Source organism: Euprymna scolopes, chromosome 10, assembly GCF_053919585.1.
Source record: "Euprymna scolopes isolate OS-2025 chromosome 10, ASM5391958v1, whole genome shotgun sequence".
Classification (NCBI taxonomy): domain Eukaryota; kingdom Metazoa; phylum Mollusca; class Cephalopoda; order Sepiida; family Sepiolidae; genus Euprymna; species Euprymna scolopes.
The window spans coordinates 106,139,886-106,165,179 of NC_136491.1; the positions used below are offsets into that span (position 1 = coordinate 106,139,886).

Here is a 25,294-nt window from a genome sequence, read left to right on the forward strand (position 1 = left end):
AGACAATGTCGGAAAGTGCTTGTTATAAACAATAACAACATTTATTAACACAATCTTTAAAAACACCACGGAATGGGAGTGATTGTGGTTGACTGGTGGAATAAAGTTTTCTTAGAAAGTCTTAACTGCAATTAGGCAGCGTTAATGATGTAGAACGGAGTGGCAACGGATTTGGTTCTTTAAGCGGCGACAAAAACGAACCAACTCGATTTTTCGCTTTGGGTATCCTCTATTTATTGGCCCCAATCCTTGAACAATCAGTGTCTGATTGGTCAGCCAATGGGGATTGCCGACTAATGGCTATCGTCGTAACAATCCCCCTGGCTAGCCCCTGATTGGTTTTAGATAATCGGCCAATTAGTTGCAATCATTGGGAGCGGCTATACGGAGCAATTCTGTGATTAGTTAGTTAACAATGTATAGCCGCCCAGCCTTATGCCAAAGTTGTGCTAGGCCGACCCACAATGTTTGCCAACTTTAGAAATATATTTATTGTTTATAATTTTGAAAATTATGATTTTTCAGCAAGTGCAAACACCTGCACTTTGTTTTAGTTTTATATGTCATTGCTCGAGTCACAATCTCCTTGGACTTAAAATGTTGGATTCCCAAAACGAATTTATTTTAATAATGTTTTTATAATTTTGAAAGGTCGATACACCTGCAGATGGTTTTTGTTTTATTGACAGTTCTATAGGTCAGTCCTGTTCTTTCTCGGGTCATCATCTCTTTGCACTCAATGACAGTTTATTACACCTGGTTCTTAAAAAGTGTTTGCTACTCAAACGAATTTTATACTGTTCAATAAAATAATTATTATTATAATTTGATTAATTATTATTTAATTAACTTCGCCAGTCAACCTTTTGATAGTTAATTAAAAAGTGTCATATTCCTCCCCTACTTATCGACATTTAACCAAGGGTTAAATGTAGGTAAGACATGTTTAACGGTGTCATATAATTATAATGATTGATTATACAGTTCAGTTTTGTATATGTCCATAAAAATATCAAATGTCCATCCTGAAAAAAAAACGTTTATTAGTTTGTTTGTTTTTTTTTTTTTTTTTGTTTTTTGTTGTTTTTTTTTTTTTTTTTCAGAGAGAAAATATTATATAAATATTTGTGTTTTTTTTTTTCAGAATTGTTATTTTTTTTTATTGAGTAATGATAATAATAATAATTAATGTTCATTGCACAGTTTTTCGGGGGGTTTTTTCATGCATTTGTAGGAAATTTTATAATCAATTGTTCCAAGTAATTCAGATTATTACACTTGAAGTATCTTCACCGATGGTAATTGCAATGGTTCCTTCGGGGTATTTGTGGTTTGTAGAGTTTGTATGTTTCCCATTGGTCCAAGTTCGATTTGCTGTTCTGGTCTCTGCAGTTGATCAGTGACAACAATTCCTGAGCTCCCAACATTCTTGTGCAGTTTAGTTGGTTCATTTCTCTTAAGCCTACTTAAACAATGGCGTACTATCAGGCTTGATGTTAACAAAACTGATAGAATTATTAAGCTGATGGCTATTATCAAAATTAACCAAGTAGAACTACCCACCTGTTTACTTTCTGTTTGGGAATTTCCCTCTCTAAGTACATCGAGTTTATGTATCAATTCCCTTAAATTTATTTTCTTCAGGGGACTTAATACATTAGGGATGGCTTGCAGGGTTATATTTGGAAATTTTTTTATTAGGGGTTCTCATAGGCTCAATCTACTAGTAAGTGTGGTATTAATTAATGGTAAAAAGGAGTCGCTGGTCTGAAATTTTTCCTCGGCTTGGTAATAGGGAGGAAGGGTTATAGCGTCGCCATAGACCCCACAGCCCATTGGCACCTGCAGAGTGGTCAACGGAGGAGATATTTTGATTGTTTTGGGAGGTTTTCCGGTACATACCTGGGATAACTCTGACTTGTCTTTTGCGGCTATCGCCCATACCCCATCTGTTATCCTAATAGCTTTTGGTAGCATTACATCTAGAAGGACTTCTATTTGACAATGCTGCCCTATTCCCTTTCTATTATCCTTGAATAATTCCATTACACATAAATGGTGATTGCTGAATGGATATATTGGGCTATTAGACACGCAGGTTCCGAGTAAATCGTGTTTACATTTTTCTGCCTCGGAAGAGGTAAGCAACATGAACTTTTCTCTAGTTCGGTCAAGTGCAATAATTTCGGATTCTATTTTGTATTTTGCGACAGTTCCCAATCCTTGTTTCTCATGTGGATAGGGGATCGGTAAATTAATGACTTGAAAGATTTCATATATGCTACTGGAATCTAACAATGGAAGCGACACCACAATCAGCAATCTACCATCTTCGATGAGAGATAGACAACCCAATGACTAACCACAGCTCAGCTGTGGGATCCACTGGTAATCTTAGGTGATGGGGTAGTTTGGCCTGAACTTCTAGTAAATGATCTTTTTAATGCGGAAGGTTCCACTATATTTGGAGACAAATGACCCCGAGCTAGCATATCAAACTGGACTTGCAAATTTCGTATGGAGCACAACAATGTTTGCAACTTTTTCTGCAATTGTTCGATGATGGTTAAAAAACGAAGATATTTCCTTATGCAATCTGCAAGTTTTATCACTCGGATTAATAATTCTCCAGTGACATTTCCGAGCTCTACTTGCATTTTCTGAAACCCCTCCACTAATTCATTTATTTTGCGACGGGTATCGGCTAGTTCTACCCTGGTTATATTTAAAATAGTAATACTATCCTTCTCTACCTGAGCTAATTTCATCTGACCCTTTTCAGAAGCCCTCAATCTTTTCTTTAGGGCATCTAATTCCTCCTCTGTTATAGTCCCAAAAAGTATGTTTAACGCTTTCCCCATTATGGGAAGTACCGATCTCTTTTCTCTACGTTGTAATAGTTTCAATCCATCCAAATATTTTTCTATAACCTCCACACTAATTTTCATAATCTTTATGTCCTGCATAAGTGGGCACCACAGATTAAAACATTTACCGTTTTCATTAGCTATGCAATCATTTTCCAAATCCGTTCCTACTAAGGTGACCTCATCTATTTCTTTTTTCAACTTATTTAGTAAGGAATGATAGGGTTTGAAGTTCATCGTAAAAACTATTAACCATTTTGACCTTGTAATTGTCACCTCACTTGTTTTGCGAAAACTTACATTCTGACTATGTCGCAGGGATGCTACTGTTGTCAGCATGCTCAGCAGGAGTAGAGCCTTCAATTCAGCCATCCTACAAGAGAATAGGGGGTTAAATTCAGTCGGTTACTAATGAAAGGTAATCTGGTTCCGGCTAACTTCAACACCTAATTCTTCCCAATATTTATGTATATATATTCTTTCCCTATTCTATATTTTGTTTTATCTTATTTTGTTTTTCAGACGCATCTAGGCATACTTACATATGATATCTCTGCCCTATAATGCCTGTTTTAGATTTTATCCAGCACCCATGCTTAATTCGTTGGGTCACAACTTGGTGCAAGCTGGTAATCAGTTGTATTTTGGGATTGGCCAGATTCCAAGCCATCCCTTTTTTTATTTTGATATCTTCTTAATCTGTATTTTAAAGGTGTATCTTCTTTTTCCTGATATTGTTTTCGTAACCCTGAAAGGGGAATTTCGTCTTCATTCTCCCAACTATCCAATTCATTTTGCACAAAGGCATCTCCTACTTCTTCAATTTCCATTTGTGGTCTAGCAATTGGGATTGATTCAATCTCCATTTCTGACTCCGAATCAGTCTTCGAGGGGGCTTCTACCCACCTCGTCCGTCTGATACGTGGATTTGTTTCTTTTCTTTCAGGAATTTCCCATTCTTCTACCCCTGCTAGTTTTAAGTCATTTACATGAGCCTTTTTTATTTTGCCATTTATTTGGTCCCATACAATAAAAGTTACTGGGCCTGTCTGATCTATTACTCTATAATAAGGAGATCATTTTTCGTCAGGCTTTCCTTGTCGTAAATGCTTCTTGTAATACACAGGATCTCCTATTTTGAGGGTTACCTCTTTCCTCCCCAAGTTTACCCTTTCATTTCGTTTCTTCTGAGCACGTTTTATCCTTTGCCTAGCTTGCATAAATACTTTATGTTGGTTTTGGAGGATTATCTGGTGAAAATCTTCTCCCAGATATTTCCTACGAGGTTTTAATAAATTATCAATAGGCAGGATTACATCTCGTCCAAATAGTAAAAAGTAAGGGGAAAATCCGGTCACTTCATTAATAGAAAATCTTATGGCCCCTAATGCCTGGGTTAGGAATAAATCCCAATTTTCCTTTTCGCCTTCAGTGAGCTTTGCCAATGTATCTCCCAAAAAGCGGTGAAACCGCTCAACCTTAGCATTAGCTTGTGGGTGATAGGGAGATGTAACGATATGCTTGATATTGAGACTTTCAGTTGTTTGTCTCATTACTTCATTAACGTTTTCTGGGCCATTATCAGATACCAGTTCTGAGGGGGTTCCAAAGCGTGGAATTATTTCGGTTAGTAATAGCCCAGCTACAGTCTGAGCTTTCTTATCTGGTATTGCATAGGCTTCTGGCCAGTTAGTTAGCCAATCCAAAGGGCATAACTCGGAATTGGAAAAGCCCATAATGACACACAAATGCAGCCTTTTCACGGTCATCTTGATCAAGAGCTACCTGCCAGTACCCTGACCTCAAATCGAGGGTGGAAAAACAAGTTGCTTTGCCTAAAAGGGCCAATATATCATCTATCAATGGCAGTGGGTAAGCAAGGGGCTTAGTTATATTGTTGAGGGCTCTAAAATCTACACAGAAGCGGTGTCCCCCCCATCCTTTTTGACAACCACTACAATTGGAAAGCTCCAAGGAGATCGTGAGCGTTAAATCACTTTAGCCTCCAGCATTTCTTTGATAGCTTCTTCTACTAACTCCCTTTTGTGTATCGGAGTTCTGTACGGTTTTATTTTTATGGGTGGGTTATTCCCAGTATCTATTTTCATTTGAATCGACTGAGTTCTTCCCAACTCCTTATCTGAGTTAGCGACAACATCTATATTCTCCTGAATTAAATCAGCTATCTCTTGTCTATGCTCATTAGGTATGTTGATGTCCTTAGGATTAATTGTATTTTTGCTCATCTTTATTGGGCGTTTCTCAATGTACTTAACTTGCGTCCGAATTCTTATTGGTGCTACCCTTCCCAAATTTTCACCCTTTGGGACACTCAATGTTTTATTACCCAAATTTGCTAACATGACTGGAATCTTCCCCTTCTCATTTTCTTCTACTATTGCTTCAACTAACACTATTTCTTCCTCCTCTGGTATTACCTCCTCCGTTGAAATCACCTGGTATAGGTTTTCTTTATTGGGCTCTGAAGGGATTAGTTTGGCTGCATGGGGGTAATTGTACACTGTCCTCAGTGTAGATTTTAATTTCCATGCTGGAATTACTACCCAAGGGAATTTCTACCCCTGTTATCGTTAGTCGATTTGGATTAAAACATAGTTGTGCTTTATTTATTTTTAACCAATCCTCCCCTAAAATCATGATTTGGTCTAAGTGAGGTGCAATGTCTAATTTTGAACATGTCTTCATCTTTCCGATTTTAATGGATCATACCATTTAGTTGCATTTTCTGTCCATTTGCTTGAGTCACTGTTAAATCTGAATCCTTCAATTTCATTTTGCTATTTCTTAGGTATTCAAAAATTGAGGTCTTTAGAAGCGAGACTTCTGACCCGGAGTCTATCAATGCTTCTACCTACTTGCCCATAATATCTACCCTACACGTCATCTCTGAGCCATGTGTGAATAATTCATATTCTTCTGCTCTTTTTGTATTGGGAATTTTAATCATTTCCCGTTTCGAGCAGGAATTTTTGGGGTTTGTTTTCATTTTAGTAGCTAGAGTACCCTTATTCTTTTTTTCCTTTATTAACTGAATATAGTTAGATTTGCGACTTTTAGTTTGTGCCGGTATCTTGGTCTTTCCTTTTTCTGAAGTCGAGTGAGTTACATTCCCGCTTTCAGACCTGGGACACCTTTGATCGTAATAATTCCAGCGTTCATGCTGATTTGAATTATTCCCTTTTTTTTGTACTGGTTGTCTACAGCTGTAACAACCATGACTCTCTCCAGATCATTTTCTATGGTAACCCTCCGCCTTTGGTTCCCTTAGTACTGTACGAGAGCCTATTCTGTCCTGTTGCCAATAATTTCTACCTGAAAATTTGTTATTGATTTTTTCTTGTTTCCCACAGCCCCGAAGTCGCTCATAAAGCCTTTCACTTTCTCTGGCAAATGACAAAGCCTCCGACAGTGTCTTCGGGTTGGCTCTGGCGACATCTTCCTTAATGAAAGATTGTTTATTCCATCCATGAAGAATTCGGCTGTACTTGTACAGCTGACCCTTCTCTCAGTTCATACTTGACATTCTACTTGCCAATTCCGCAAGTGATTCATTTTTTCCTTGCATCATTTTAATTAATGCTCGAGCAGCATCAGCAGGGTTGACAAACTCTCCATACTGTGCTGTGATCTCATCAAATAAGGCTTTACTGGAAGTGTCCGAATGGTCATCAAGATAAGTTCCGATCCATTCGGACACGACTCCCCCTGAATAGTCATAGGCTAAGTTAATCAATTCAGGGTCCATTAAATCATGGACCCTTTGTTTTGTTTTTTTAATGCCATTAGCCATGGTTTCAGATCTGCCGGCCTTCCAGTAAAAATTGGGATCTTCGATCCAGCTGTTACCAACATAGGTGAAATGTTTGAACGGGAAGTAGCCATTGTATTAAGAAAAATAAACACACCTATTAGCTATTTAGAAATGAACCAAACCAAACCAAACATGCACAATGAATGCAAAGAACAAAGAAAAATAGTCACTTACCCCGACTCTGTGGATTTTTCTGGTGATACTTTTCCTTGAGTGGCTTGCGTAGGTTGAGCTGATTGCTTCCCGGTCTAGTTTCTGGGTGAAGTGTCGTTGCGCCAATGAATTAGCTGAGTGTCGATCTCGAGTTTTGAAGCATCAAAATGTATTTGTGGTCGATACTGGATTCTGTGGCACAGATGCGACGAAATCAGTCGTGGTCATTAACCAGGGTCGATTCTGCGTCTTAAGGCACCAAATGTGGTACGATATCTTCACGAACCCGAGTTGGCCGATGGTTTCGTGATTACCACATATTTCGACTGGTCTTTCTCTGTTTCCTTCCACGCCCACGTTGCTTTAAGATCCGTAGAAAGAAGAGATGAGTACGGTCTAGTCAACGAAGGTTGGGTTGTTGCTGGAGGGAAGAAAAGTTGCCAAGCACACAAAAGACAATGTCGGAAAGCGCTTGTTATAAACAATAACAACGTTTATTAACACAATCTTTAAAAACACCATGGAATGGGAGTGATTGTGGTTGACTGGCGGAATAAAGTTTTCTTAGAAAGTCTTAACTGCAATTAGGCAGCGTTAATGATGTAGAACGGAGTGGCAACGGATTTGGTTCTTTAAGCGGCGACAAAAACGAACCAACTCGATTTTTCGCTTTGGGTATCCTCTATTTATTGGCCCCAATCCTTGAACAATCAGTGTCTGATTGGTCAGCCAATGGGGATTGCCGACTAATGGCTATCGTCATAACAATCCCCCTGGCTAGCCCCTGATTGATTTTAGATAATCGGCCAATTAGTTGCAGTCATTGGGAGCGGCTATACGGAGCAATTCTGTGATTAGTTAATTAACAATGTATAGCCGCCCAGCCTTGTGCCAAACTTGTGCTAGGCCGACCCACAATGTTTGCCAACTTAGAAATATATTTATTGTTTATAATTTTGAAAATTATGATTTTTCAGCAAGTGCAAACACCTGCACTTCGTTTTAGTTTTATATGTCATTGCTCGAGTCACAATCTCCTTGCACTTAAAATGTTGGATTCCCAAAACGAATTTATTTTAATAATGTTTTTTTTAATTTTGAAAAGTCGATACACCTGCAGATGGTTTTTGTTTTATTGACAGTTCTATAGGTCAGTCCTGTTCTTTCTCGGGTCATCATCTCTTTGCACTCAAGTACAGTTTATTATACTTGGTTCTTAAAAAGTGTTTGCTACTCAAACGAATTTTATACTGTTCAATAAAACAATTATTATTATAATTTGATTAATTATTATTTAATTAACTTCGCCAGTCAACCTTTTGACACTTAATTAAAAAGTGTCATATTCCTCCCCTACTTATCGACATTTAACCAAGGGTTAAATGTAGGTAATACATGTTTAACGGTGTCATATAATTATAATGATTGATTATACAGTTCAGTTTTGTATATGTCCATAAAAATATCAAATGTCCATCCTGAAAAAAAAACGTTTATTAGTTTGTTTTTTGTTTTTTTTGTTTTTGTTTCTTGTTGTTTTTGTTTTTTTTATTCAGAGAGAAAATATTATATAAATGTTTGTGTTTTTTTTTTTTCAGAATTGTTATTTTTTTTGTTGAGTAATGATAATAATAATAATTAATGTTCATTGCACAGTTTTTCATTTTTTTTTTTTCATGTCCTTAACGAATCATTTGTGTTTGTTATTTATTTGCTATTGCTGTTACCTCTTTTCTCAGTTGTATGGTCGATTCACATCTCCACCTTCTAACCCAATGCAACAAATGTTAATACATTGTGAAACTGCACATGTGTGAACTCACGTGCTGTGATCATCGCACATGTTATTCCGGGCCATCGGTCATCCATCAAGTCAGTGATGCAATGAACAGTATTCATACAATGAACAGTACTCATACAATGAACAGTACTCATACAATGAACAGTATTCATACAATGAACAGTACTCATACAATGAACAGTACTCATACAATGAACAGTATTCATACAATGAACAGTACTCATACAATGAACAGTACTCATACAATGAACAGTACTCATACAATGAACAGTATTCATACAATGAACAGTACTCATACAATGAACAGTATTCATACAATGAACAGTACTCATACAATGAACAGTATTCATACAATGAACAGTACTCATACAATGAACAGTATTCATACAATGAACAGTATTCATACAATGAACAGTACTCATACAATGAACAGTACTCATACAATGAACAGTATTCATACAATGAACAGTATTCATACAATGAACAGTACTCATACAATGAACAGTACTCATACAATGAACAGTATTCATACAATGAACAGTATTCATACAATGAACAGTACTCATACAATGAACAGTACTCATACAATGAACAGTACTCATACAATGAACAGTATTCATACAATGAACAGTACTCATACAATGAACAGTATTCATACAATGAACAGTATTCATACAATGAACAGTACTCATACAATGAACAGTACTCATACAATGAACAGTATTCATACAATGAACAGTACTCATACAATGAACAGTACTCATACAATGAACAGTACTCATACAATGAACAGTATTCATACAATGAACAGTACTCATACAATGAACAGTATTCATACAATGAACAGTATTCATACAATGAACAGTATTCATACAATGAACAGTATTCATACAATGAACAGTATTCATACAATGAACAGTACTCATACAATGAACAGTATTCATACAATGAACAGTATTCATACAATGAACAGTACTCATACAATGAACAGTACTCATACAATGAACAGTATTCATACAATGAACAGTACTCATACAATGAACAGTACTCATACAATGAACAGTACTCATACAATGAACAGTATTCATACAATGAACAGTACTCATACAATGAACAGTATTCATACAATGAACAGTATTCATACAATGAACAGTATTCATACAATGAACAGTATTCATACAATGAACAGTATTCATACAATGAACAGTATTCATACAATGAACAGTACTCATACAATGAACAGTATTCATACAATGAACAGTATTCATACAATGAACAGTACTCATACAATGAACAGTACTCATACAATGAACAGTACTCATACAATGAACAGTACTCATACAATGAACAGTATTCATACAATGAACAGTATTCATACAATGAACAGTACTCATACAATGAACAGTACTCATACAATGAACAGTACTCATACAATGAACAGTATTCATACAATGAACAGTACTCATACAATGAACAGTATTCATACAATGAACAGTATTCATACAATGAACAGTATTCATACAATGAACAGTATTCATACAATGAACAGTACTCATACAATGAACAGTACTCATACAATGAACAGTACTCATACAATGAACAGTACTCATACAATGAACAGTATTCATACAATGAACAGTACTCATACAATGAACAGTATTCATACAATGAACAGTACTCATACAATGAACAGTATTCATACAATGAACAGTACTCATACAATGAACAGTACTCATACAATGAACAGTACTCATACAATGAACAGTACTCATACAATGAAATTAAATAAAATGAAATGACAGCTGAAGCAAAAGTTACGTTTAAACCAGGACCAAACTCAAAGAAAATCCACCTGCCTCCTCCCTTGAGGCTTGCGTTTACGAATATCCGCAGGCTTAGAACTAACTTAGATAATGTTGGGTCATTTCTCCTTGTAAACACCCCGGATATCTTAGCATTAAATGAAACTAACCTTCACTCCTCCATTCCCTCTAACCACTTTAACATGCCTGGTTATCTCCCACTCTACCGTAAGGACTCAGACAGACATATGCATATATGTCTATATTCGTAACACTCTCCCCCTGACTAAAGAAATAAAACTAGAATCAGACGACCAGGCCTTTATGTGCTTCAGACTAAATATGCAACACAATATTAGCTACTTGTATTTTCTCTACCGCTCTCCCTCAACCCAAAACTGTACCCTAATAAACAAAGTCTCGGACAGCATAGATATAGCACTCTCGCTCGATACTAGCGCACAAGTACATGTATTTGGCGACTTCAATGTCCACCACAGTAATTGGTTAGGATTCTCTAATCACACAGACGTAGCTGGTAGCACAACACATAGCTTCTCTATATCCCATTCCCTATCTCAGATGGTTACATTTCTGACACGTTTCCCAGAACATCAAGATCAACATGCCTCACTTCTAGATCTCTTTCTGATGATTGTACAACAAATGCCCACAGCCCACTCGGGAATGCTGATCACGTTGTGATAATGGTAGAAATCAGCCTAAATTCTCGCCCTAAAACTGAAGACCCACTACTCAAAACAACGAGGTATTACAAAAAGGCTGATTGGGAAGCCATCAGGGAGCTCATCAGAGATGCCTCATGGCAAAATATCTTTACTCTTCCAGCGGAACAGTGTGCAAATGAGACCACTGAATGGTTCAAAACTGCAATTCCCGCATGAAAATTCTATAGCAAGCCCCACTCTCCCCAATGGTTTACTTCTGCTTGTGCAGCTGTCATTTGTCAAAGGCAGCATGCGTTCTGCAGATTCAACCGACATAAGTCTAGCTCAAATAAACAGAAGTTTATAGAAGCTATAAATAATTGTAAGAGAGTGATAGAGACAGCTAAGATGGATTACTCTGAAACCACCAGAAAACGCATCGAAGCATAGAAATTAGGAACCCAGAATTTTTGGAAAATCTACAACAGCGTAGTAAATAATGGGCAGTCAACTATTCCTCCACTATCAAACAATCATGAGGTTGCTTGCACGGCAACTGACAAGGCTACTCTGCTTGCCAGTCGGTTTGCCTCAAACTCCACACTGGACCCAGTACACCACTTCCTCCCTGATTTTCCTTTGTGAACAGACGCCACACTAGACGATTTGAAAATCACCACTTCTCAGGTACATGCTATTATAAAAAACCTAGACACCTCAAAAGCATGTGGACCAGATCTCATCCCAGCTGTGCTATTAAAAAAATGTTCCGCCGAGGTTGCTCCAGTTCTGTCCAAACTTTACAATAAATGCCTTAATGAATCTTGCTTTCCTGACTGCTGGAAAACCGCTTCTGTGGTACCAGTCTTCAAGAATTCTGGTGAAAGAACTGACCCACTAAATTCACGCCCCATTAGCCTCCTCCCGCTTTTTGCCAAAATATTTGAGTCTTTAGTTAATCAAGCCCTAGTCCAGCACCTAACAGCTGCTAAACTCCTGACAGACAAACAATATGGATTCAGGCAATCCGGTTCAACAGCAGATATCTTAACTGTAGTTTCTGAACGTATATACCGTTCATTGGACAAAACAGGGGAGGGTAGAACGGTAGCCCTTGATACATCTAAGGCTTTTGACAGGGTATGGCACGATGGTCTTCTAAGGAAAATTAGATCATATGGAATCACTGGAAGAATTCATAATGTAATTAAATCCTTCTTAAGTAAGAGAAAAATCCAAGTTGTCCTCGACGGTTGTACATCTAAACAATATGACATAAATGCGGGAGTACCTCAGGGGTCTATCCTTGGACCTCTATTATTCCTGATATTCATAAATGACCTCTCTGATAAAATTGTTTCGGAGATGGGTATATTTGCTGATGACACCACTCTCTATAACAGATATGAGGGGAAAACAAATGAACACATATCCAAGGAAATTACAGAAACACTAGAGGATCACCTCCAATCTGTAGTGGAATGAGGACAAAAATAGATGGTCACATTCAATGCTGCTAAGACTAAACTTGTTTCCTTCAATAACTACAAGAAACCTTCTTTACCATCAATAGCAATGGCCAAGAAATTCATTACATTGCCTGAAAGTACTTCTTTTAAACTCCTCGGCCTAACGTTTACAGGGAATATGAACTGGAATAGATACATTGAGAGCATTGCCAAGGCTGATGCAAGGAAGGTTGGCTCCCTCTACCGTGCTAGAAAACTACTTATGCCTGAAAGTATCCTGTACCTCTATAAGGCCACCATTCGCCCATGTATGGAGTACTGTTGTCACATCTGGGCTGGTGCATCTGCTGCTTGTCTCTCGCTCCTGGACAGGGTTCAAAAGAGATTCGCCAACCTGATAGGTCCTGAACTGTCATCTAGGCTCTGTCCCATCAACGAGATGTTGCATCCCTCTGCCTGTTCTACAAATACTTTAATGGTGAATGCTCTGACGAACTGCAAACACTTGTACCCCCTCGATGTAACTACCCCCGACAAACCCAACAAGCTACTAAGTCTCATCCCTTTACAGTAGAGATCCCTAGGTGCAAGAAAGCCTTTTACTCCAAGAGTTTCTTCCCCAGAGCTGCAGTCTTAGGAACTCCCTTCCGGGATTCTACTTTCCCAACTGTACTGATATGCAGAAGTTCAAGTGTAATGTGAACGAACATCTTTCTACTCATTTCCCTTCATAATGCCCCAGCAAATTAAGTCCCTGATAGTAGCACCCTGCTTCAAAGTGGCACTGTGCCTTGTTTGGGGTGAAAATTGAATAAAAAAAAAAGAAAAAAGAAATAATGAACAGTACGCATACAATGAACAGTATTCATACAATGAACAGTATTCATACAATGAACAGTACTTATACAATGAACAGTACTTATGCAATGAACGGTATTCATACAATGAACAGTACTCAAACAATGAACAGTATTCATACAATGAACAGTACTCGTACAATGAACAGTACTCATACAATGAACAGTACTCATACAATGAACAGTACTCAAACAATGAACGGTATTCATACAATGAACAGTATTCATACAATGAACAGTATTCATACAATGAACAGTACTCATACAATGAACAGTATTCATACAATGAACAGTATTCATACAATGAACAGTACTCAAACAATGAACGGTATTCATACAATGAACAGTATTCATACAATGAACAGTATTCATACAATGAACAGTACTCATACAATGAACAGTACTCATACAATGAACAGTACTCATACAATGAACAGTATTCATACAATGAACAGTACTCATACAATGAACAGTATTCATACAATGAACAGTACTCATACAATGAACAGTACTCAAACAATGAACGGTATTCATACAATGAACAGTACTCATACAATGAACAGTATTCATACAATGAACGGTATTCATACAATGAACAGTACTCAAACAATGAACAGTACTCATACAATGAACAGTACTCATACAATAAACAGTACTCATACAATGAACAGTATTCATACAATGAACAGTACTCATACAATGAACAGTACTCATACAATGAACAGTACTCATACAATGAACAGTATTCATACAATGAACAGTATTCATACAATGAACAGTATTCATACAATGAACAGTACTCATACAATGAACAGTACTCATACAATGAACAGTACTCATACAATGAACAGTATTCATACAATAAACAGTACTCATACAATGAACAGTATTCATACAATGAACAGTACTCATACAATGAACAGTACTCAAACAATGAACGGTATTCATACAATGAACAGTACTCAAACAATGAACAGTACTCATACAATGAACAGTACTCATACAATAAACAGTACTCATACAATGAACAGTATTCATACAATGAACAGTACTCATACAATGAACAGTATTCATACAATGAACAGTATTCATACAATGAACAGTACTCATACAATGAACAGTACTCATACAATAAACAGTACTCATACAATGAACAGTACTCATACAATGAACAGTACTCATACAATGAACAGTACTCATACAATGAACAGTACTCATACAATGAACAGTATTCATACAATGAACAGTATTCATACAATGAACAGTATTCATACAATGAACAGTACTCATACAATGAACAGTACTCATACAATGAACAGTATTCATACAATGAACAGTACTCAAACAATGAACGGTATTCATACAATGAACAGTACTCATACAATGAACAGTACTCATACAATGAACAGTATTCATACAATGAACAGTACTCATACAATGAACAGTACTCATACAATGAACAGTACTCATACAATGAACAGTATTCATACAATGAACAGTATTCATACAATGAACAGTATTCATACAATGAACAGTATTCATACAATGAACAGTATTCATACAATGAACGGTATTCATACAATGAACAGTATTCATACAATGAACAGTATTCATACAATGAACAGTACTCATACAATGAACAGTACTCAAACAATGAACGGTATTCATACAATGAACAGTATTCATACAATGAACAGTACTCATACAATGAACAGTACTCATACAATGAACAGTACTCATACAATGAACAGTACTCATACAATGAAAAGTACTCATACAATGAAAAGTACTCATACAATAAACAGTACTCATACAATGAACAGTACTCATACAATGAAAAGTACTCATACAATGAACAGTACTCATACAATGAAAAGTATTCATACAATGAACAGTACTCATACAATGAACAGTACTCATACAATGAAAAGTACTCATACAATAAACAGTACTTATACAATGAACAGTACTTATGCAATGAATGGTACTCATAAAATGAACAGTACTCATACAATGAACAGTACTCATACAATGAACAGTACTCATACCAAGTAAAACCAGTTTATAAAGAAATAATAGATATTTAATATTTCTTTTTTTAGTTTACAAATGTGACTCATCTACTTAGGTGAATTACAGACTTGCAGCATTGAATCTTTACTTGACGAAACCAAAACTTATAGTGTCCCTTGGCTGAGAGCTCTAAAGGGACCAAAACAACCAGAGACGTACACTCCTCCAAACTGTCTTGGTATCTCTCCCCCGTAATAAACTACATGCTCTCTAATGTTTGGCTTCCACTCTTTTTCCTACTCAAGTGACTGGTTATAACTGCCTCTCTTTCTATTCTCCTAGAATCTCTTCACTCTTGGCTGGTTCTGGCCTTTCTTTGTTGGTCACATTTTTAAACAAAAAGAATATCTCTTGGATGTTTTGACTATAGTCAGATATGTTTTCATCTGTGTAACATAGTCATTACTCAAGACCCACACATTGTATGCAGACAGTCGTAAGGAAACAAAGACAAGGAAATAATTTTACTCACTTTTTTTCATTGAAAAACAGGCATTTATTTACAGGTACTTTCTGAATAACGTCTTGTCCCCCTATTCAAAAGTCTTCTCATACTCTGATGTGCTTAACAAGACTCTGCCATGTCGAACATACGGTACTCTGCTTTGTCCAGCCAGGTTTAAGTCACGTCTTTTCCCGTCGCTCTCGGACCTCCTGTGTAACACATCTATTTCTGTCCTTCTTAGGCCACATTTTTTTTTTATAAGTTTTTTTTTCTTCTTCCTCACTGTAATGTAACCTCACGCATGGCTTGGTCATTTGCATTGATAAATATGGAGACGTGATGACACACATTTGAAAGCAGAGGTGTGCACACATACACATGCAAGATGGATTTTAATCTACATTCTTGTGCCCCATTAAAAATAACCGGAATTCTAATTATCATAAAAACAAAGAACTGTTTACATTCCAAGGTCAGGAGTTATGAATTGCACAATGCAAAATAGAAAAGAAGAATGTAATATTTTAATATTTACATTTCCAGGAATGTCGATTGATGTCTAAGAGATAACATAAATAATAGGAAGAGAGAAGAGAGCAAACATAGTCGCGAGTGTGATCAACATCTTTCCGTCGTTGTGCCTCACACCATCTAGTCTCTCCCCTCTGTCAATGGCAAAAAGCTTAATTGTAAATAAAACAAGCCATGCGTGCGTGGTCTCCCTCTCGTGCTGCATGTGAGATGACACCACAAAAATAGTGAGGAAATGATGAATGTGAGAAGTGTGAAGGGGCAGTGTTACCTTCACATTTTCGCCAAGTTTCAGAAAAATCTAATTGATGGGGCAAAAGTTATGGGATAAAAAGTGTAATTTTTTGCAATTGGGGAGCATTTGTGATCCCTTTTGAGCTCCTGGGAATGCAGAATCTAAGTGAAAATGGACAAACGGTGCAGTTTCACGCCATAAGACATTTATATTTGAATTCAGTACCCTGGAAAACCACTATATAGACATACATATCAAGTTTTTGAGTAATATGAAAAAAGAGCTCCAAAAAGGCATGTTTTTTTAGCCCTAAAAGTCTCAGAGGGATGTGAACCAAATTTTTGCCAGGGTCAACATACTGAATTTATAATAAGAACAATGGCCTCCACATTTTGGCATTTTTTAACCTCTTTTGAACCCCTGGGGATGCAATGGGGAATTTTTACAAAAATTTTTTTTTTTTTACTGTGCACATCTATTTAATGAAATACAATTTGTGGCAAAATTTTAGGAAAAATTAATGGACGGTTATTTGGCAATCGTCCAGACTAACGGATGCATGGACGCCACCGAAAACATAGGTCCCTCTCCGATAAATCAGGGGACCAACATATGTTGATAATAAATATGTCTCTTGTGTTGATTTCGAGAATAACAACAAAAGAATTGTCAGGTGTATATATGATTTTAGCAAACGTTTGAAAAGTGCAAACCAGAAAATTATATATACATTCAACAATGAATCAGCATACATTAGCTGCTGCTGACATATGCGCGTCCGCGCTCTGTTACATCTGCACCTCCCTCCTCCCCCGCTTCCTTTGGCCAAGCATCTATCACTTGCATGCACGCATGCGCTAGCAAAAAGTGTGTGGCACAGCACATGTTTACACCTAACAAGAAAAAAATGTTAACACATAAATAAGTGACTTTGATAATGGATGTGGAGAGAATGTTTTATTTGTGCACCTCTACAAACTATATTGTGAACAATAATGGCGAACTCACAACATCCACATGGAAGCCACCTCACCGTCAAGGAGTATTCAGGGACGTTTACTCACATGGATTAACCATTAGTTCATCTACATATATTGCATATTCTTTTCTAGTATGAATATGCGGTCCCTGTCCAGAATTCCACCTATATTTAAAAAAATAAAAATAAAGAAAAGTCCCTATGATGTACATTAGCATAACGAAACGAAAATATCATATTCCAAAAGTTATGTAAATTAATCAAGTAAAGTAGAACCCCAAGTTGCAGTGGCTCTAGGATACGTTTTTTTCAAGTTACGGTGTGGATTATGATGTTTTTCCGGACCCTGGTTATGGTATTTTCCCCACCTTATGGTGTTATTTATAATATTATTTGATTATATACATGTGTATTATATACTGTACTGTATTTTGTTACTAATTTTTAATGCAGTATCCCGAGATTCTACTGTAGTTTTATTTTTGCATAAGAAAATCAAATTTTATGAGTAAGAGAAGAGCAACTGTCCTATGCTACCATCTTGAAAATAATCTCAAGAAACAAGAGAGATACTCAATAATAATTTAAACTTGCAAGATTTTTGCTGTAATGTCTACGAATTACAATTAAACACTTAAAAATCTTGCAGACTTTTCTTTATTTTTGTTTTTTAGGCAATCTCTAACAATTGCATTTCCAAAACAAAGATGGTTTTAAATGGATACAGTTGATGCAAATTTCTTTTTTTTATTATTTTTATGATGCCACAAGTGTTAAAACAAACAAAAACTTTAAGAAATGTAAAAAATAAAAGTTAATTATTTTTTTATTATTAAAACTAAAAAAAACTTTAATTAAAAAAAATATAAGAAATAAAAATTTATTTCTTTGTTTCATAATAACGCAAGAAAATGTCAAAACAAAAACAATTTCTAGCAACAAAACACCTCTACATGGTCTTGCATTTTGCCCATGAAACAATAAAAAAATAATAAAGAAACATTTTACTTTTTTACATTTCTATAAATGAAGTCTTTTTGAAATAATACATTTATATTAAATATATATTAACACAAGAAGTGTTGAAATTAGGATAGATTTTTGAAATGGGATGTTTCTGCATGGTTTTGTGTTTAATTTCCGCCATCTTTATTTTGGGAATGCAATTGTTAGAGATTGTCGTTTTTTAATATGGGAAATTCTAGACAAGAACCAAGCATACTATATGTTTGGTTATTTTTTCCTGTATTGGTTCTTGTAGGTTTTAATAATTTGCAAGATAGTTCATTTTCAAACTTTTCTTTGTGGTGTTTTAGCGTGTTAAATTATTTTGGCTTTGTTTTATTATCAAATTTTGGTTTGGATGTTGTTATTAATGTATGCTTTATAAATTTTTTTTTTTTTTTTTTTTTTTTTTTTTTTAGTGGTTATGGCTGTGCTGACCATTTTTTAGAACTGGATACATGTCATCATTCATTCGAGGTTTTGGCCAAAATTATGGTTGACCGAGATTGTCAGGACATTGTCTGTGATGTCGGAATGTAAGTTTCTTTTTTTTTCCTTTAATGATTCTTACTTTGGATGCAATTTAATTTGAGAAAATCCGTTTTTCATAAAAAAAAATTTTTCCTTTTTTTTTTTTTTTTTTTTTTACACATATTCCTTTCTTTTTTACACATTATACTTTTTTTATATTTTCCCTCTTTTTTTTTCACATTTACCTATTTTTATACATTTTTCTTCTTTTTAGACATTTATTCTCTTTTTTCACATTTGCATTCTTTTTTAATTCTCTTTATACGCATTTACCATCTTTTGAAACTTTACCTTTTTTTTTACCTCTCTATTTTTACAAATTCTCTCTCTCTCTTTTTTTTTTTATAAATTCCCCCTTTTTGTTTTTTTATAAATTCCCCCTTTTTGTTTTTTTATAAATTCCCCCTTTTTGTTTTTTTACAAAGTCCCCCTCTTTGTTTTTTTACAAAGTCTCCCTCTTTGTTTTTTTACAAAGTCTCCCTCTTTGTTTTTTTACAAAGTCTCCCTCTTTGTTTTTTTACAAAGTCTCCCTCTTTGTTTTTTTACAAAGTCCCCCTCTTTGTTTTTTTACAAAGTCCCCCTCTTTGTTTTTTTACAAAGTCCCCCTCTTTGTTTTTTTACAAAGTCCCCCTCTTTGTTTTTTTACAAAGTCTCCCTCTTTGTTTTTTTACAAAGTCTCCCTCTTTGTTTTTTTACAAAGTCTCCCTCTTTGTTTTTTTACAAAGTCTCCCTCTTTGTTTTTTTACAAAGTCTCCCTCTTTGTTTTTTTTTTACAGTCTCCCTCTTTGTTTTTTTTTTACAGTCTCCCTCTGTTTTTTTTTTATAAATTCTCCCTCTTTTTTTTTTTTACAAATTTTCCCTCTTTTTTTGAAGTTCTTACTTTTTTTTTACAAATTATTTTTTTATTTATTTTTTTTTTTTACAAATTTTCTCTATTTTTACAAAGTTTCACTTTTTATTTTTTTCCAAAATTCACCATTTTCTTTTTTACACTTTAAATCTCGTTATTTTTTCTACAAATTTTAACTTTTTTTGTACACATTTCTTTGATACATTTTCCCTCAAATCACATGATTATGATTACTTCTGTTTCAAATCAAAGACCATCATTTAAAAAAAACCTGATCATTTCTTGATTAATGCCACCAAGTCTCCATTTAAAATTTTCTGTATGTTTCTATTTTGAAGAAATTTCATTTGTCCATCTCCACTTTTGGCCAATTCCGTTTATTTCTGTTTCCAGTGTTATTATTTCTTTTCATATTTATTCAGAAGAAATGGCAGTAAATATATTATAAATTATTTGTAACAGCCGCACAAGGTCAAAAAATAAGAACATAAGTAAGACTAATGAAGAATATATTTATTTGCATGCATGTAATCGTCACAAATTCTACTGAAAATGAATATAAATAAACTTCTAGAATAATTTCTCAACAACATGATAATTTGAATGAAATTTGTTGATTACCTCTTTTTGCCTCAATTTTAATCCGGTTTTAAATATTGGACCTCTAGCTTATACCATATATGCGTCAGCTGTAGGGACTATATGCCTTATATTGTACTGGCGAAGGAACCCGGCATTGCCCTGATGTGGAGAGGTGGTGTAGTAAGGAACCCCAAGGGTGGAGAGAGGTGTTTAAAAAATAAAAATAAAAAAATAGTAGTAGCGAGAATGTGAAGCAGTGGGGGGAGGGGAAATCAAAACAACAGTAGACAGCCCGGGTGGAACGAGGTATTTAAAAAAAAAGAGAAAGTGGTAGTAGGCAGGAAGGCTCGAAACTGTAACATGAAGGAGGAAAAGGTAAGCAAAAAAACTTAATTTCTTAGCTGATGCGTCCATCGCGAAACCGGAAGTTACGAGCGTTGGAAATAAGGGTAGTCAATTCAACAGAGACGATGACTTCTGAAAATATTAACTAAAAAAGCGACCCGCTCCTTGTGAAAAATGGCCTAGTTGAGGGTGAAGGAATTAATGTTTTTGGCCAATTTTTCAATATTTATCATCCGATAGACCGAGCTGGAAAGTGATGCCAATTTTATCACATTCTAACGCATCTGTCAAAAGTTTTTGTGAAACATACAAATACTCACACACACACACACACACACACACACACACACACACACACACACACACACACACACACACTTTGCCTTTTATATATTAGATTTAAATCATAAATGCTAAAAATGCCCGTCATGCTAGTCATTTGAAAAAGCAGTATAGACAGTGCATGTTCCTCTCTTTAATTAATATACATGCCACACACCGCAATATGATCAATTTAGTGAGAGAAATATTAGCAAACAAAAAAAGGAGTAGATTTCACATAAATTATACAAGGTGTTTTTTAGAGGCATTGAACTTTAAATTGACAACACTATTTTCTTTAATTGCAGATTTGGCAACTATTGGTTATTGATTCAGCTTGGTTGAACAATTCATTCATGGGGTTTCAGCAGGATAAAACCACATGCCACACACTGCAATACGATCAATTTAGTGAGAGAAATATTTGATGAACGAATAATTTTGCAACATAAACCTGTCAATTGGCCACCTTGTTCGTGCAGTTTTACTCTATTTCTTTGGTGATATATAAAGTCCCATATCTATGCTGATAAACCAAACACAATAGACCACTTGCAAGATAACATTAGACATGTTATTGTTGAAACACAGCCTAATTTAATGGTTAGAGTTGTGAAAATTGGATCTCTAGATTACACCATATATGCATGAGGCTGTGTTTTAAATTGTATTTAAATTATGAATAGCAAAAATTATTCTTTAGAATAAGCCACATATTTATCTTATAAAAATATTTTTCTGTTATTTATTCAAATTTAAATTTGTCACTTCTAAAAAAAAAACACCTTATAATATTAGTGAAACTCTGGATCTTGTTGGATGATATCATGTAGTATGACCCGAGGCCCAACGGGTCAAATGTTGTTTATTTGGTCAGTGACTATATTGGAAAAACTAGGTTCTGTATGAGCTTTACTTATCTCAACATTGTTTTCAGTCGTCCTAGACGTCTCCTTGTCACTGGAATTGAACAATACTGACTCAGGATAGGTATTGCTGGAGATTATGCAACTCTTGCTTCATAATTGTAGGCACAACCACTCTTAGTGTGGTATTGTCTTAAAAGACTGAATAGAGACCATGAATATCTATATCTATTCTATATACCTATAAAGTTGAGTTTTTTTTTTCTCACTCTGACATTGATATTAAAAGCCTACTTATTAAAATTAATCTAATATACTCGGTCATGGATATGCGAGAGACTTAATAGAAGTTAACTAATTTGCATGTTCCTTTGAAATATGAATTTCATTAATTAGTTATTCATTTTTTTTTATGGTTCTTTATTGAATGATTGGATTCATTTAACTCTTATGCTCAATTCTATTTAGGCATAGTTTTTACATTGTGCATAATTGTGTAGCATTTAAGATTAAAAAAAAGTTCAAGCAAATACACATGTATTAATATACAGAGTGGAACGATAAAATTGTCGCCCGAAAGAAAACTACACAACGGTTTTATTTTAAAACGTTTATTGAAAAAGTCAATTTTGATAACTTGATTATGTAGTTGAGCTGACATCTATTCAATGTAGCCACCTTCAGCTTCAATCAGCACGTTGATATGGGTCCGGAACTGGCAGCATGCCTTTTCCACAAGTTCCGGCAGAAGCTCAGCATATATGGTGGATGGCAGCAATCAGGCTGGCTTTGGTGTTGTGGGAGGTTATGTTGGTGATGTTCTCAATGTATGACCAAACAAAGTAGACCAGTGGGTTAAGATCAGGGGAGGAGTGGAGCCAGTTAGAGAGCGGTACAAAGTCGTAGAACTCCTTCTGAAGGCAAACCTGGGTCTCTTTGGACTTGTGGGCCAAGTCCAAGTCATGCTGCCACACCCAGGGTCTGCCAACCACCCACCTGATTGCACCAAGGGATCCCCACACTCTTCAGCATATCCAAGTACATTTTGGTATTGATTTTCAAGCCGACTTCGAAGATGTGAGGTGGCACGATAATACCATAACTGTGACCGGAAACTTTGTTTTCATCACCCTAGCCACATCCCTGTTATTCGTGGCAATTCAGCAATGCATTTTGAGGGTGCTGGCAATGGTCCTGTTGTTATAACTTGGATTGGTAGAGAGCATGAGCTGTACAGCGGCGCATCTCCAATCTCACTCGTTGAACATTGTGTCACTTTTACTTTCAGACATGGCAGAAGGCTCCTGTCACCCTTTGGATTTGTACACAATTGGCCAACTAGTAGATGGTCTGCAACAAAAAAGAAAACTTGTTTTCGTCAAACGGAAATGGAATCATGTTGTCTTTTCTAGGGTGACAATTTTATCATTCCACCCTATAGTGTCAATCATAAAAACAGAGTTGACCATTAAAAACCATGTCTAAATATATTCCTTTATTTACTTAATATAGAGGTCATACTGTTACAAGAAAGGTTCCCCTTTTCTTGTAAGAAAAGCATTAGATAAGTGAAAATGAGATTAGGATAGACTGAGATTTGAACTTTGTAAGAAAGGTTCAGAAATGGAATTTCGCATTGTTCAGTTTCACATCAAATAGTTTAGATATGTTGTTGTAAAAGGAATTTTGATTGTTCAATTCTTTTTATGAAAACTGAATTAAAATAAGGTCAGCTAGAGGAAAAAGAATAATAGCAATTTAAAAACATATTGAAAAATAAGTTAGGTCGAAAAATAGGTTAGTGAGAATTCTTTGTCTGCAGAAATGGTTTGGAAATATATGCTGAACCACGTATGTTTAGGCCACATGGGTCGATCATGTTTACAGACACATGTATGACGTCATGGCAGAAATGAGTTCTCAATATCGGAGCTAGTTCAATCGAAGATCAGGGCAGTCAGGCAGAGAGAGAGCAGACAGCAAAGGCAGTCAGAGGAGGGTCCCCTTTAGAAGCGAAGGGAAAACCTTTAATTATGTAGTCGACTTTGAATTCCTAGATGTCATCATCATTTCGACCGGTCAAATGGAATAAAAGAACATCTCGTATTTTTGTAACTGCCGTCTTCGTGTCGCCTTTCTACCAAATTGAAGGTAACCTGTAATCATCTTATATGAACTTTGTTCCCACTCATCGTTATTAATGAACTTTGTATAACCCATCGTAAGTAATGCCCCTCTCCATCGTGAGTAATGATTATCCTTCCCTCTTCTGTGTTATAAGAACTGATCACCCTCTCCCTCCTCACTATATGTGTTAAGAAGAAACATCACAGAACGGTATAAATGTCTCTCTCCTCTCTCTGCCCCCCTCATCAATATGAATGTCCCCTATGCAACAATACCATATAGTAGACTTTGATTATATGGCCATATTGAAAGAATGGATGGGGCTAGTCGTTGTAAAACAATTGGGATAGCAGTTAACACACAGAGGAAGACTAAGGAAAACACTGAGGGATACATAAAGACCTGGTCAGAGATAGGTTTATTTGGAAGTCAATTTCTTAAAGCTATCTAATAAATGCCAGCATGTCGTTTTTTTTTTTTTTTTTTTTTTATAAACTCTTTTTCACCTGAAACAATTGCCACTTGGACGTAAGGGATTACTATTTGTGATCAGGTCTCACAGGAGATTGTGGGAAGTTGAGCAGTGAAATGTCTGTTCACATTATATTTAAACTTCTGCAGGTTAGTACAGTCAAGGAAGCAGGAAACAGGAAGAGAATTCCAAAGTTCAGCAGTCTGAGGGTAAAAATACTATTAGAATAGAATTACAGCATCTAGAGAGACCGCGACAGTGAAAGGGTGGGATTTGTTGCTTGAGTGTGTACATTGAGGAAGCATAAGTGCTATGAATTCATCAGAGCACATTTCATGAACGTACTTGTAAAACAAGCACCGAGATATGGTGATTGGGCAAGAGTTGGAGCTTGGTTGGTAATGTGGGACTTAAGAACTTATTTTTGGACCCTGTGTAAGGGTAGTAGATGTACCAGCCCAGATGTGGCAACAATACTCCATG

General features: G+C 35.7%; 1 protein-coding gene across 2 annotated transcripts in view; it reads left to right on the plus strand.

Moving 5' to 3' along the window:
• Window positions 1-25,294, plus strand: part of LOC145286190 (glutamine-dependent NAD(+) synthetase-like) — a 146,807-nt gene that overhangs the window by 12,282 nt on the left and 109,231 nt on the right. For both annotated transcript variants that reach the window (XM_080134983.1, XM_080134982.1), the window contains exon 3: window positions 19,137-19,253. In XM_080134983.1, coding sequence (XP_079991109.1) covers window positions 19,137-19,253 — 117 coding nt within the window. The remainder of the gene's footprint in view (window positions 1-19,136; window positions 19,254-25,294) is intronic.